The sequence below is a fragment of the Oncorhynchus keta genome, chromosome 17 (assembly GCF_023373465.1).
Source record: "Oncorhynchus keta strain PuntledgeMale-10-30-2019 chromosome 17, Oket_V2, whole genome shotgun sequence".
Classification (NCBI taxonomy): domain Eukaryota; kingdom Metazoa; phylum Chordata; class Actinopteri; order Salmoniformes; family Salmonidae; genus Oncorhynchus; species Oncorhynchus keta.
In genome coordinates this window covers 50,974,269-50,988,033 of record NC_068437.1, presented here as the reverse complement: position 1 = coordinate 50,988,033, position 13,765 = coordinate 50,974,269, and the positions used below count along the sequence as shown (strand labels likewise).

The following is a 13,765-nucleotide window of genomic DNA, read 5'->3' as shown; positions in this document are numbered from 1 at the left end:
ATGAGATCTGCCCACTCGGGTTCATATTAGAGACTTGGTCTCCGATGAGTGCCCGAGGCTGCTTCCTGTGTTCTTCCTCCTACAGCTGTAAGACATCACACACACCTATTGTCTCCCAGACAGGTAACACACCGGAACACACTGTATAAATAGAGGATACTGTATTCCATCACACTGTCATTAGGTCTACACTTCATGTTATTGAATGTCAAATATGGCATCACAGGAGGTTGGTGGCACCTTAAATGGAGAGGACAAGCTCGCGGTAATGGCTGGAGCGGAATGGCTGGAACGGTATCAAGTACAGTACATCAAACACATTCCACTGGGGCCGTTCCAGCCATTATTATGAGCTGTCCTCCCTTCAGCAGCCTGCTGTGTATAGCATCCTCAAAATGATTATGTAAGCAGTGGGCACACAGCGCTTCACAGGTCAAAATCAAATAAAGTAGAGAGACTGGGAAAAGTGAAACATGTTAGGTGATTGTACATGTACTGTGTTGCTAACAGTGGCGCTCCCGAGTGGCGCAGCAGTCTAAGGCACTGCATCTCAGTGTTCGAGGCATCACTATAGACACCCTGGTTCGAATCCAGGCTGTATCACAACCGGCTGTGATTAGGAGCCCCATGGGGCGGGGGGCAATTGGCACAGCGTCTTCCGTGTTTGTTCTTAACTGACTTGCCTACTTAAATGAAGGTACATTTTTTTTAAATTAAATTAAAAAACTGTGTTATATTGACACAAAAGTTCCTTATTAGAAAATGGTTACCATCATAGTTAGAGCAGTAAAAATAAATGTTTCGTCATATCCGTGGTATACGGTCTGATATGGCATGGCTTTCAGCCAATCAGCATTCAGGCCTTGAACCACCCAGTTTTTAAGTTTATCCTATATGGTTGTGGACATATTGTGGACATGGAATAAAGATGCTATCAGGCAAGATTTTCAATACCTTTTTGGCTCCCATTCCCTCGTTTTTATTAAATGTGGCATCCTCCTAAATGAGAATGTATTGTTAGCTATCTCGTCTGGTTAAATAAAAGTTAAATAAACTCCTGATAAAATGTCTATTTTCCACAGACCAACCAGGATGTCAGATCCGCCATGTCTCCATTCTCAGAACTGCCTGAGACCCCCAGCATCCGCAACATCAAGACCATGTGGGAGAAAGGCAACGTTGTGGGGGCCACAGAATGCCCCAAAGCTATGAATAAGGTAAGGGACTAGAGAGAGAGAGAGAGAGAGAGGGGCGGTGATGATGGAGTGATCGAGAGAGAAAGTGAGGACAGACAGACAGACAGACAGACAGACAGACAGACAGACAGACAGACAGACAGACAGACAGACAGACAGACTTAACCTTAAATATTCAGGGCTAATACCTTAACTTACCCTTAAATATTCAGAGTTAATACCTCAACTTAACCTTACATATTCAGAGTTAGTGCCTAAACTTAACCTTACATATTCAGAGTTAATGTCTAAACCTAACCTTACATATTCAGAGTTAGTGCCTAAACTTAACCTTAAACACTTATACATTTTGAGAAACATGGATGAACGTCTTATTCTGACATGAGACTGTGAGATCTGGTTGTGGTAGCTACAGGTACATAGACCTGTCTACTACACTACACATCATGTCAAACGTGTCTCCTCCAGTTCAGAAGAAGACCAAGCGAGCAGTAGAAGAATGATAGCTCTGTGGCAGGTGGCATCGAGCCAACATAACTTCCTGGTTCTGCCCTCACCCCACCAGCCACTCTGAGGCAATATTTCACCTTGCTTGGCTCTTATGGGTTCAAGGTTATCTTACCGCTGGTAGAGTACATCATGGCATATATAAGTGTGTAAACAGCGTCTCAAGGGGACGTTGTAGATCTTGGTGACATTGTGACGCTGTCCATATTTGACCAATCAGAGAGCGGCTCTCTCTGGAGTTCTGTTTAAGACCAGAAAAAAAGGTCAAGTCTCCCTCTGGAGTTCTGTTTAAGACTAGAACAAAAGGTCAAGTCTCCCTCTGGAGTTCTGTTTAAGACTAGAACAAAAGGTCAAGTCTCTCTCTGGAGTTCTGTTTAAGACTAGAACAAAAGGTCAAGTCTCCCTCTGGAGTTCTGTTTAAGACTAGAACAAAAGGTCAAGTCTCTCTCTGGAGTTCTGTTTAAGACTAGAACAAAAGGTCAAGTCTCCTCTGGAGTTCTGTTTAAGACTAGAACAAAAGGTCAAGTCTCCCTCTGGAGTTCTGTTTAAGACTAGAACAAAAGGTCAAGTCTCTCTCTGGAGTTCTGTTTAAGACTAGAACAAAAGGTCAAGTCTCCTCTGGAGTTCTGTTTAAGACTAGAACAAAGGTCAAGTCTCTCTGAGTTCTGTTTAAGACTAGAACAAAAGGTCAAGTCTCCTCTGGAGTTCTGTTTAAGACTAGAACAAAAGGTCAAGTCTCTCTCTGGAGTTCTGTTTAAGACTAGAACAAAAGGTCAAGTCTCTCTCTGGAGTTCTGTTTAAGACTAGAACAAAAGGTCAAGTCTCTCTCTGGAGTTCTGTTTAAGACTAGAACAAAAGGTCAAGTCTCCCTCTGGAGTTCTGTTTAAGACTAGAACAAAAGGTCAAGTCTCCCTCTGGAGTTCTGTTTAAGACTAGAACAAAAGGTCAAGTCTCCCTCTGGAGTTCTGTTTAAGACGAGAACAAAAGTCCCTCAAATGTTTTCAGTTGACGACCATTTTCATAACAGCCAACTTTTTCTTTCTCAAAACAGTTGATTTGTTTTTATTTCAAATTTAGACCAAAACTAGAGAGTTAAACTAGATCATTTCTGTACACATATCCTAGCCATGTCCAGTGATATGAAGGTCATTTGAAATAGTGTGATGACAGTGAATGTGTCCTATTCTTTATAACGAGCTAGCAGGCTAATCTTTCCTGTTCTTTTAGAGACACTCGGGACCGTTTGTGAACCTATGTTCCCACATACAGACCTACTGTTGATTGACAAGGCACATTGTTCGAACCTAAAATTTATGAGGGGATATCTTTAGTCCCATTCCTACCAGCCACAAGAACTTGTACGAGCCAAGTTGTTTTTACATGAACACTACAAGGCTTCCCTCTCATGGAGAGAAGTTCTATAGCACTCTTCTCTACGTAATATAAAATCTTTAGGTTAGATTTGTATTTAGCCTTTGAGCTAGGCTATTTCTTTTGAGGATATTTCTATATATCTATCAGTTACTGTTGCTTAGCAACTTATTTTCTTCTCTTCTACTTTACTCGTTCTGCAGTTTTCCTCCTCTTGGTCTTCCCTTGGTCTTCCCTGTCCCAAATCAACCCCGAGTCCCAGACACTTATGGAGACCTGAGAGGATTTGATGGGTGTTAACAATGTTGTGATAGCTTCACCAAGCTAGGTGGAATTATTCCATAATTATTGCGAACACCTGTCCAATAATTGTGTGTTGGATTTAGGGGTAAATGAGAGATTGGACCACAGTACTGTAGTAGCTATCTACAGAGTGACAAAGATATCAAATGCTTCTTTGGGTGGGTTGGATTCCCACTATGTCCTATCAAATCAATCACCATATCGCCTTCTTACATGCACTATATCTGTTTGTACAGTATCAAATCAAATGTATTTATATAGTCCTTCGTACATCAGCTGATATCTCAATGTGCTGTACAGAAACCCAGCCTAAAACCCCAAACAGCAAGCAATGCAGGTGTTGAAGCACGTTGGCTAGGAAAAACTCCCTAGAAAGGCCAAAACCTAGGAAGAAACCTAGAGAGGAACCAGGCTATGTGGGGTGGCCAGTCCTCTTCTGGCTGTGCCAGGTGGAGATTATAACAGAACATGGCCAAGATGTTCAAATGTTCATAAATGACCAGCATGGTCCAATAATAATAAGGCAGAACAGTTGAAACTGGAGCAGCAGCACGGCCAGGTGGACTGGGGACAGCAAGGAGTCATCATGTCAGGTAGTCCTGAGGCATGGTCCTAGGGCTCAGGTCCTCCGAAAGAGAGAATTAGAGAGAGCACACTTAAATTCACACAGGACACCGAATAGGATAGGAGAAGTACTCCAGATATAACAAACAGACCCCAGCCCCCCGACACATAAACTACTGCAGCATAAATACTGGAGGCTGAGACAGGAGGGGTCAGGAGACACTGTGGCCCCATCCGAGGACACCCCCGGACAGGGCCAAACAGGAAGGATATAACCCCACCTAAGGCTGAGTATAACCCACAAAGATCTCCGCCACGGCACAACCCAAGGGGGGGCGCCAACTCAGGTGACGCACCCCTCCCAGGGGTTTGATTTGATTTGTACAGTATGTGGCCATCCTTCGTTTCCATAGAGGCTTCGACTAGAAGAATGGCATTTTGGGAACTATAGTCTTCTGATGTGGCTTTTCACCATTGATATTTAAATCCTTATTTAGAGAAATGCTGTAGATGTTATGTGAAGGGACATGTGGATTGCATTGCTCAGCAGTTTGGTGCGAAGGCAAAATACATCTGTGCCAGTAAGGACATACAGAGGGGTCCAAAATGATTGACACCCTTGATAAAGATGAGCAACAACGACTGAATAAAATAAATAATTCAAATACTGAGCTATATTGTCTGCTCCAAGAAATTGGGAAATAGTAGTATTCTATTCTAATACAATTGCTCTGAGAAATAGATTTTTTTAACAAGTAATATATTTGTTAAGAATAGAATATGTTTCTAAACACTTCAACATTAATGTGGATGCTACCATGATCACGGATAATCCTGAATGAATCGTGAATAATGATGAGTGAGAAAGTTAGAGGGTCTTTTGACCCTCTGTCACTAATAAAAGTGACTCCAAAAGATCACAATACATTATTTACACAATTCCTGGACTCTTTAAATGTCCCAGTTCTTCCATGGTCTGCATACTCCCCAGACATGTCACCCACTGAGCATGTTTGGGATGCTCTGGATCGACGTGTAAAACAGCGCGTTCTAGTTCCCACCAAAATCCAACAACTTGCACAGCCAAAATCAACAGCCTGATCAACTCTATGTGTAGGAGATGTGTCTCGCTGCATGAGGCAAATAGTGGTCATCTCTGACCAACAGATGCATATCTGTATTCCCAGTCATGTGAAATCCATAGATTAGGGCCTAATGAATTTATTTAAATGGACAGATTTCCTGATATGAACTTTAACTCAGTAAAATCTTTGAAATTGTTGCATGTTGCTTTTACATTTTTTGTTCAGATTTGTGAATCTGAGCTCCACAAAGAAATGTTAAAAAGTAATAATGATTGGCCCATGGTAAGACAGGATACATCCTGAAATACAGTCACCCTGGCAAAGGTCACATGGTTTAGTAACAAGACAGGACACATCCTGAAATACAGTCTCATTTGTCTTCACAGGAGACAGTTGGAGTCAAGAGCAAATCTGTCACAAATGGTAAGCAAGTTCTCTCACCATGGTGTCTGTCTGTGTGTGTTTTGAAACAGGGCTTTTCCGAACCTGTTGTGGGATGACATCGTCACACATGAAAAGGTGGTGAGACTAAGAAAAGTGTCTCTTCTAAAGGACGGACACACGCATGCACGCGTGCGTACACACACACACACACCTCAAATTGATTTACGACCCCCTCCCATGGAAACCAGGTGTCCACAACTCCTACAACCATCGTCCTCTTTGTGTTCCGCTGGCCACCGTAAATCAAATCTGCTAGTCATCTTGGGCTCCTTCAAAGGTCCCTGCCTCACTGCATTGCTCTTCTATATTTAAAGAGGCTGTTCCCTCTGACCTTGTTTCCCTGTAGAAAGAACCTTTCACGCTCCTTAGATGGCTTCCATGTCACTGTCCTGCTTCCCAAATGGCTTCCTATTCACTGAATACTGCACTACTATAGACCCTGGTCAAAAGTAGTGCACTACATAGAAAATAGGGTCTATGGGTCCTGGTCAAAAGTAGTGCACTACATAGGGAATATGGTCTATGGATCCTGGTCAAAAGTAGTGCACTACATAGGGAATAGGGTCTTTGGACCCTGGTCAAAAGTAGTGCACTACATAGGGAATAGGGTCTATGGGTCCTGGTCTAAAGTAGTGCACTACATAGGGAATAGGGTCTATGGGTCCTGGTCAAAAGTAGTGCACTACATAGGGAATAAGGTGCCATTTGGGACGCAGACCCATTCCTACGTAGTTCACCCCGCGCCACCAGGAGCCGCGGAATACCGTGCCGGGCGTCGGCTTGATGCCGTGCATGCCACAGAGCAGCTGCATGTATTGTCCCATTACTGTTGCATTACGCCTGTGTGCTGTGGAGGATTACCAGCCGGTTAAGCAGCAAAGTCACCGGGCTTATACACTCAACCTTAATGTTTTAAAGGCTTGTTCTCTCAGTAGGTCGATGGCTGTTGAGTGAGACTAATAACATAGTATTTACTGATGCTGTTGTACTGACACAGAGCAGAAAGACTTGGCACCTACTGTATGGGCATCAAGTTGATATGTTTATTACAGTACGCCTTTCTGCCCATGTATCTTTCACCCGACAGTGGTACTTTCTTTAGTTCCCCAATACAGTATACACTGTATTATCAGCAGCACCCTCAGCCCAGTCCAAGCCCAACTAGGGATGTCCTCTCAGGATGCTACCACTGAGTCAGACTTGGGGGAATGGAAAAGCTTTCGCAGTACTTTTGAGTGTCACCCTAAATAGCGCCCCCACCCTTGAAACCTTCGCAATTCTTCAGCTGAAATAGCCCCATGGTAATGAATTGAAGGGCAAATAACAACGGTACAGCTATCAATCCCTCTAGTGTCACTGCAGAGACCTCAGAGTATGTGTCAACAGAGGTGTACTGGGTCTGACACACAGCTACACACGCATTCACGCGCAAAGCAACGCTCACAGACACAAACACACAATCTGATTAACAGCTCTTACATTAGATGACTCGTTTATCAATCAGTGTCTCTATTAACACCTAATAAAGTTTGATACGCTATGCCATTGTCTGAAGGAGTGGTTAGATTTGATTAACGATGACTCACTTAGTACTAGAATTACCTTACTGCTATATTTTGTCTGTTCTAGTTGTTTTTCAGTTTTCTTGCAACATTTTGCCACTTTCTGCACAGTTTTACCATTTTATAAGTTTGAGGCTTTTGGCCACTTTTTGTTGGAGACATTTCTTCAGGACTAAATTATATTTTCCTTCTTGTCTCTCAGCAGGTGTTGGATGTTAACAATATAAGAGGAAAACCCCTCAGGAAGAAGCCCCAACTGATGAAATGCAAGACTCTACTATGTGTATTCATAACACAAAATATCTCCATAACAACCACACACAAAATATCTCCATAACAACCACATGGTTCACGTTAGGTTTTAGGGGGAGGGAGTACAGGTTATTCATTTTGGTTGGTATTCAGAGTTGAGATCCTCATGTTTAACTCTTACTTTTGTGTAAATCATTCATTGATGTCAATGGGAGACATGCGCCAAAATTTGAATACCATCTCAAAATACATATTAGTACTGTATTTATAGCCCTTTATATTATTTTAGATTGTTGATGAAACGTCTTTTGCACAATCCCTTGTACGTCCTAATAGAATCAATGCTGTGAAAATGACATTTGATCAACCACATTTGTAGGAAATAAACGTATGTTTGTAATGAAAGATATTTTAACCACACCCGTTTGGGCTTGACTTAATTTCTTTGATAAAGAAAATAAATTCAAATAATAGATATGAAACCTTCAAAATAATTTTAAAAGTTGTTTAAAATGTGTCTTCTAAAGAGCTACAGTAATAATTTAAATAGGTAATGTAACTGTCCAAGTAGCCATAGAGAAGTGAAAGCTTCCAGTTGTATAAGATCATATACTACCTACACCTGACGAGGCTGGTGGGAGGAGCTATAGGACAGGTTCGTTGTAATGTCTGGAATGGAATTATTGGAACGGAGTCAAACATGTGGTTTCCATGTGTTTGATACCTTTCCATTTATTCCATTCCAGCCATTACAACGAGCCTGTCTTATAGCTCCTCCCACCAGCCTCGTCTGACATACACTGAGTGTACCTCAGTTTGTCGGGCCATTGGATCTACAAGGTGTCGAAAGCATTCCACAGGGATGCTGGCCCATGTAGACTCAATGCATCCCACTGTTGTGTCAAGTTGCCCGGATGTCCTTTGGGTGGTGGAACATTCTTGATACACACGGGAAACTGTTTGAGAGTGAAAAACCCAGCAGCGTTGCAGTTCTAGACTCAAACTGGTCCACCTGCTGCTTATTACCATACCCCGTTCAAATGCACTTAAATCGTTTGTCTTGCCCATTCACCCTCTGAATGGCACACACAGACAATCCATGTCTCAATTGTCTCTAGGCTTAAAAATCCTTCTTTAACCTGTCTCCTCCCTTTCATCTACACAGATTGAAGTGGATTAAACAAGTGACATCAATAAGGGATCATAGCGTTCACCTGGATAAAGAGCAGACGTTCCTAATGTTTTGTAAACTCAGTGTTTTTGTCATATTCACATTCACATACAGTAGGCCTATGTATGGGGATTATAGTTATGAATTAGCAGTGAACACTATCACAGATATCTTTTAGATGTCTTCACATTTTGGCTGGACTGAGGGCTAGTAAGCCTGTTGTAAGACAGGTCCTCAGCAGACATCACCGGCAACAACGTCGCCTATGGGCACATACCCACCGTCGCTGGACCAGACAGGACTGGCAAAAAGTGCTCTTCACTGATGAGTAGCGGTTTTGTCTCACCAGGGGTGATGGTCTGATTCATGTGTTTCGTCAAAGGAATGAGCGTTACACCGAGGCCTATACTCTAGAGCTGGATCGATTTGGAGGTGGAGGGTCCATCATGGTCTGGGGTGGTGTGTCACAGCATCATCAGACTGAGCTTGTTGTCATTGCAGGCAATCTTAACTCTGTGCGTTACAGGGAAGACATCCTCCTCCCTCATGTGGTATCCTTCCTGCAGGCTCATCCTGACATGACCCTCCAGCATGACAGTGCCACCAGCCATACTGCTCGTTCTGTGCAAGATTTACTGAAAGACAGGTATGTCAGTGTTCTTCCATGGCCAGCGAATAGCCCGGATCTCAATCCCATTGAGCACGTCTGGGAACTGTTGGATCGCAGGGTGAGGGCTAGGGCCATTCCCCCCAGAAATGTCCTAGAACTTGCAGGTGCCTTGGTGGAAGTGGGGAAACATCTCATAGCAAAAACAGGCAAATCTGGTCCAGTCCATGAGGAGGAGATGCACTGCAGTACTTAATACAGCTTGCGGCCAGCTTTGTTCAGGGACACATTATTCCATGTCTGTGGAACTTGTTTAGTTTGTGTCTCATTTGATGAATCTTATGTTCATACAAATATTTACACATGTTAAGTTTACTGAAAATAAACGCAGTTGACAGTGAGAGGACATTTATTTATTTCCTGAGTTTATATCGAATAGCTCTGCTCTGCAGGTGACATAAATCATGAACTACAACTTACTATCACAATAAGAACTGGTTGCCAATACTTGCAGAAATTATGCGTAGGACTGCAGCAAGTTAATCAGAGGGTAAATCACAATGACGAGACAGCCTATAGGGAGGAGGTCAGAGTGGATCACATCAGAGTGTTGATGTGAGCCATGAACAGCCTTTCAAAGCACTTCGTGGCTACAGACATGAGTGCTACGGGTCGGAAGTCATTTAAGCAGGTTCCTTAGTGTTCTTGGGCACAGGGACTATGGTGGTCTGTTTGAAACATGTTGGCATTACAGACTCAGTCAGGGATAGGTTGAAAATGTCAGTGAAGACACTTGCCAGTTGGTTTACCTGGAGTACACGTCCTGGTGATCCGTCTGGCCCTGCAGCCTTGTGAATGTTGAACTGTTTAAAGGTGTTACATCGGCTGCGGAGAGCGTGATCACACAGTCGTCCGGAACATCTGATGCTCTCATGCATGTTTCAGTATTACTTGCATAGAAGTAATTTAATTTGTCTTGTAGGCTCGTGTCACTGGGCAGCTCGCGGCTGTGCTTCCCTTTGTAGTCTGTAATAGTTTGCAAGTCCCTGCCACATTCGACGAGCGTCGGAACCAGTGTAGTATGATTCAATCTTGACCCTTTGACTGTTTGATGGTTCGTTGGAGGGCATAGCGGGATTTCTTATAAGCTTCCAGGTTAGAGTCCTGCTCCTTGAAAGCGGCAGCTCTACCCTTTAGCTCAGTGTGGATGTTGCCTGTGGCTTCTGGTTGGGGTTTGTGCGTACAGTCACGGTGGGGACAACGTCATCGATGCACTTATGATGAAACCAGTGACTGATGTGGTGTACTCCTCAATGCCGTCAGTAGAATCCCAGAACATATTCCAGTCCGTGCTAGCAAAGAAGTCCTGAATCTAGCATCTGCTTCATCTGACCACTTTTTTATAGACCGAGTCACTGCTGCTTCCTGCTTTAGTTTTTGCTTGTAAGCTGGAAACAGGAGGATAAAATGATGGTCAGATTTGCCAAACGGAGAGTGAGGGAGAGCTTTGTATGCATCTCTGTGTGTGGAGTAAAGGTGGTCTGGAGTTTTTTTCTCACATTGCACATTTTTTCCCACGTGCACATTGAACACGCTGCTAGAAATGAGGTAAAACGGATTGGAGTTTCTCTGCATTAGTCCACGGCCACTAGGACCACCGCCTCTGGATGAGCGTTTTCCTGTTTGCTTATGGCCATATACATCTCCTACATCTCATTGAGTGCGGTCTTAGTGTCAGCATCGGTTTGTGGTGGTATATAGACAGCTACGAAAAATACAGATGAAAACTCTCTTGGTAAATAGTGTGGTCTACAGCTTATCATGAGATACTCTACCTCAGGCGAGCAAAACCTTGAGACTTCCTTAAATTTCGTGCACCAGCTGTTGTTTACAAATATACATAGACCGCCACCCCTTGTTTTACCAAAGATTACCCTCTCGGCGTCGGATCCTAACAAGGCCCCCGGTCCTTCGTCCTCGATACCTCTGTCTCTTTCTCCTGCGAATGATGGGGATGAGGGCCTTGTCGGGCATCTGAAGTAAATCCTTCAGAAGCTCGAAAAGGTATTCCTCCAGTACAGGGTGAGTAATCGCTGTCCTGATATCTAGAAGCTCTTTTCGGTCATAAGACACGGTGGCAGAAACATTATGTACCCAAATAAGTTACAAATAATGCGAAAGAATATACACAGTAGCACAATTGGTTATGGGATTGTAAAACGTCAGCCATCTCCTTTGGCGCCATTTTCACGTCCTCTCAAGATGGGCTTGACTTCCGTTTTTATCCATGAGGATGTAAAGGACTTAGTGTATAACAAGGCTAGTGGAATTAAGGACGTTACGGGAAAAGTGTGACTAAAAATGTATACCTTTTTTGAGAATGTCCTATTTATGATGTTGTTGTAATAATTGCTAATAATTCATTGTATTTTAAAGATTAATGTTTTCAAATTATATTTGCATCATTTTGAAACACCATTGAAAATTAACATTAGATGATATTTTCAGCATATTGCAAGTTGAGGGGAAAAGCAAAAGACCCATCTGTCTAAAATACAGCATACTTTACTGATTTATACCACAATAGAATCCTGTTCTAGGCTACTAATTAACATGCAGTGCTATACTCACTGATGTTTCACTGTGGCATTCTGAATATGAGGTAGTATCCGTCTCTGAATGGTCCCGGAGAAAATGTAGAGTACTGTAAGTAACTCCTATAATTTAAAGGACAAAAACATATAATAATGTTGAGAATGTCTTGTGATTTGTTTTGATGTTTTATCTTTCAAGAGTTTAAAAAATATATATATTTGGATGGATGAAAAGGTTGACAGACCTGTGCCGATTTTCATGGAGGGGTTTGTAAGTCGCTCTGGATAAGAGCGTCTGCTAAATGACTTAAATGTAAATGTAATGTAAATGTAAGAACTTCAACAAAACCTTGTGTGTAAAGTGCTTGCGTGTGTGTATGACTAATGCCTTCTGATATGTTTGGGTTCAATTGTCTAAGGTGCTAACAATAGCTGGACAACCATAGGGCAGGGCAGTCACATGAGTAGGAAAGGAACACGCTATGTAGACTTGATGGCCAAACCTAAACCTGTTTGGATTCTGAACCCCAAAGAACTGCAGCCTCTGTATTCATATCCCTCTATCTCTGCCTTGAGCTCAGGTAAGGGATATTACTTCATACTAACATACCTCTCTATACATAACTGCTTTGGTATTCATTACAGACATACCGTTACATTGTCTTGAAATCAAATTAACTTTTGATGGTTCGTTGCTTGAACATGATTGGTTTTCTGCTGCAATATAGTATAGGCTAAATGGGATGGTTATTAACTATTGACTTAATGAACTGAATTGTGAATACCGTTTAGAAAGACAATGAAGCAATGTTAAAGGGAATAGTAAAATGATAACAATATCCTCTGAATGGTCATAAAAGTTGCAGACAATTTACTCTCTCTACAATTGAGCCTAGGGGAAGTGGGGGGAGGGGCTTCACCCATTCTGTTAATTCTTTATTTGGAGTGTACGTACATAAGAACTTCATGACACGTTCAACAATTCTACTGCTTATGTATGAGTTATGAATGTGTTATGAATGTGTTATGTATGTGTTATGAATGAGTTATGAATGTGTTATGTATGTGTTATGTATGTGTTATGAATGTGTTATGTATGTGTTATGTATGTGTTATGAATGTGTTATGTATGTGTTATGAATGTGTTATGAATGTGTTATGAATGTGTTATGTATGTGTTATGAATGTGTTATGAATGTGTTATGAATGTGTTGTGAATGTGTTATGAATGTGTTATGTATGTGTTATGAATGTGTTATGAATGTGTTATGAATGTGTTATGAATGTGTTATGTATGTGTTGTGTATGTGTGGTGAATGTGTTGTGAATGTGTGGTGAATGTGTTGTGAATGTGTTATGTGTTGTGAATGTGTTGTGAATGTGTTGTGAATGTGTTGTGAATGTGTTGTGAATGTGTTGTGAATGTGTTGTGAATGTGTTGTGTATGTGTTGTGAATGTGTTGTGAATGTGTTGTGAATGTGTGGTGAATGAATCTGTTGTGAATGTGTTGTGAATGTGTTGTGAATGTGTTGTGAATGTGTTGTGAATGTGTTGTGAATGTGTTGTGTATGTGTTGTGAATGTGTTGTGAATGTGTTGTGAATGTGTTGTAAAGCCCTCATGTATGTATTCTTTTTTTTAAATTACCTACATTTTTATTATGACCAATATTTAGACTTTTAATATACAACAGAATCCAACACATAGAATGTAATAAGACCCAACAAATACCAATTAACTCACTACCTTGGACAACAAACGTCTAAAAACACCCAACCAAAAGCAACAGAAAACTGGAACACATTCAGATAGCATCATTGGCTAATCACAACACATTGAGCGAGAATATGCCAAGAGGGTTAGGCTTATTGCTTATAATTTAACACAATTTGAAGAATTACAGACATTTCTAAAGCCACTCGCAGGGTTCTGGCAAGCCGTTAGACATTACCAGACATGAGGATCAATTTCATGAGTGGTGAAGGGTCTGGCACTGCCCACCTGTCCTAAAGCACATGACTGACAGTCCTGTTCGTGCCCAAAGCAGACAGTGGCCTTGGCCACCATTCCCAGTTTAGACTCAGTTGTCTCCTTTTCCACTGGTCAGAA

At 42.0% G+C, this 13,765-nt stretch overlaps 1 protein-coding gene across 7 annotated transcripts in view; it reads left to right on the top strand.

Annotated features, from left to right (window-relative positions):
* The window catches only part of LOC118371666 (bisphosphoglycerate mutase-like), a 66,700-nt gene extending 58,996 nt beyond the window's left edge, over positions 1-7,704 (top strand). For 6 of the 7 annotated variants that reach the window (XM_035757215.2, XM_035757220.2, XM_052466351.1 and 3 more), the window contains 3 exons: positions 1,083-1,217; positions 5,413-5,449; positions 7,238-7,704. In XM_035757215.2, the coding sequence (XP_035613108.1) occupies positions 1,083-1,132 (50 nt within the window). In that variant the 3' untranslated portion in view covers positions 1,133-1,217; positions 5,413-5,449; positions 7,238-7,704. Of the gene's footprint in view, positions 1-1,082; positions 1,218-5,412; positions 5,450-7,234 lie in introns of all 7 variants that reach the window. The other variant, XM_052466350.1, reaches the window with a different exon arrangement.
* The last annotated feature ends 6,061 nt before the right edge of the window (positions 7,705-13,765 follow it).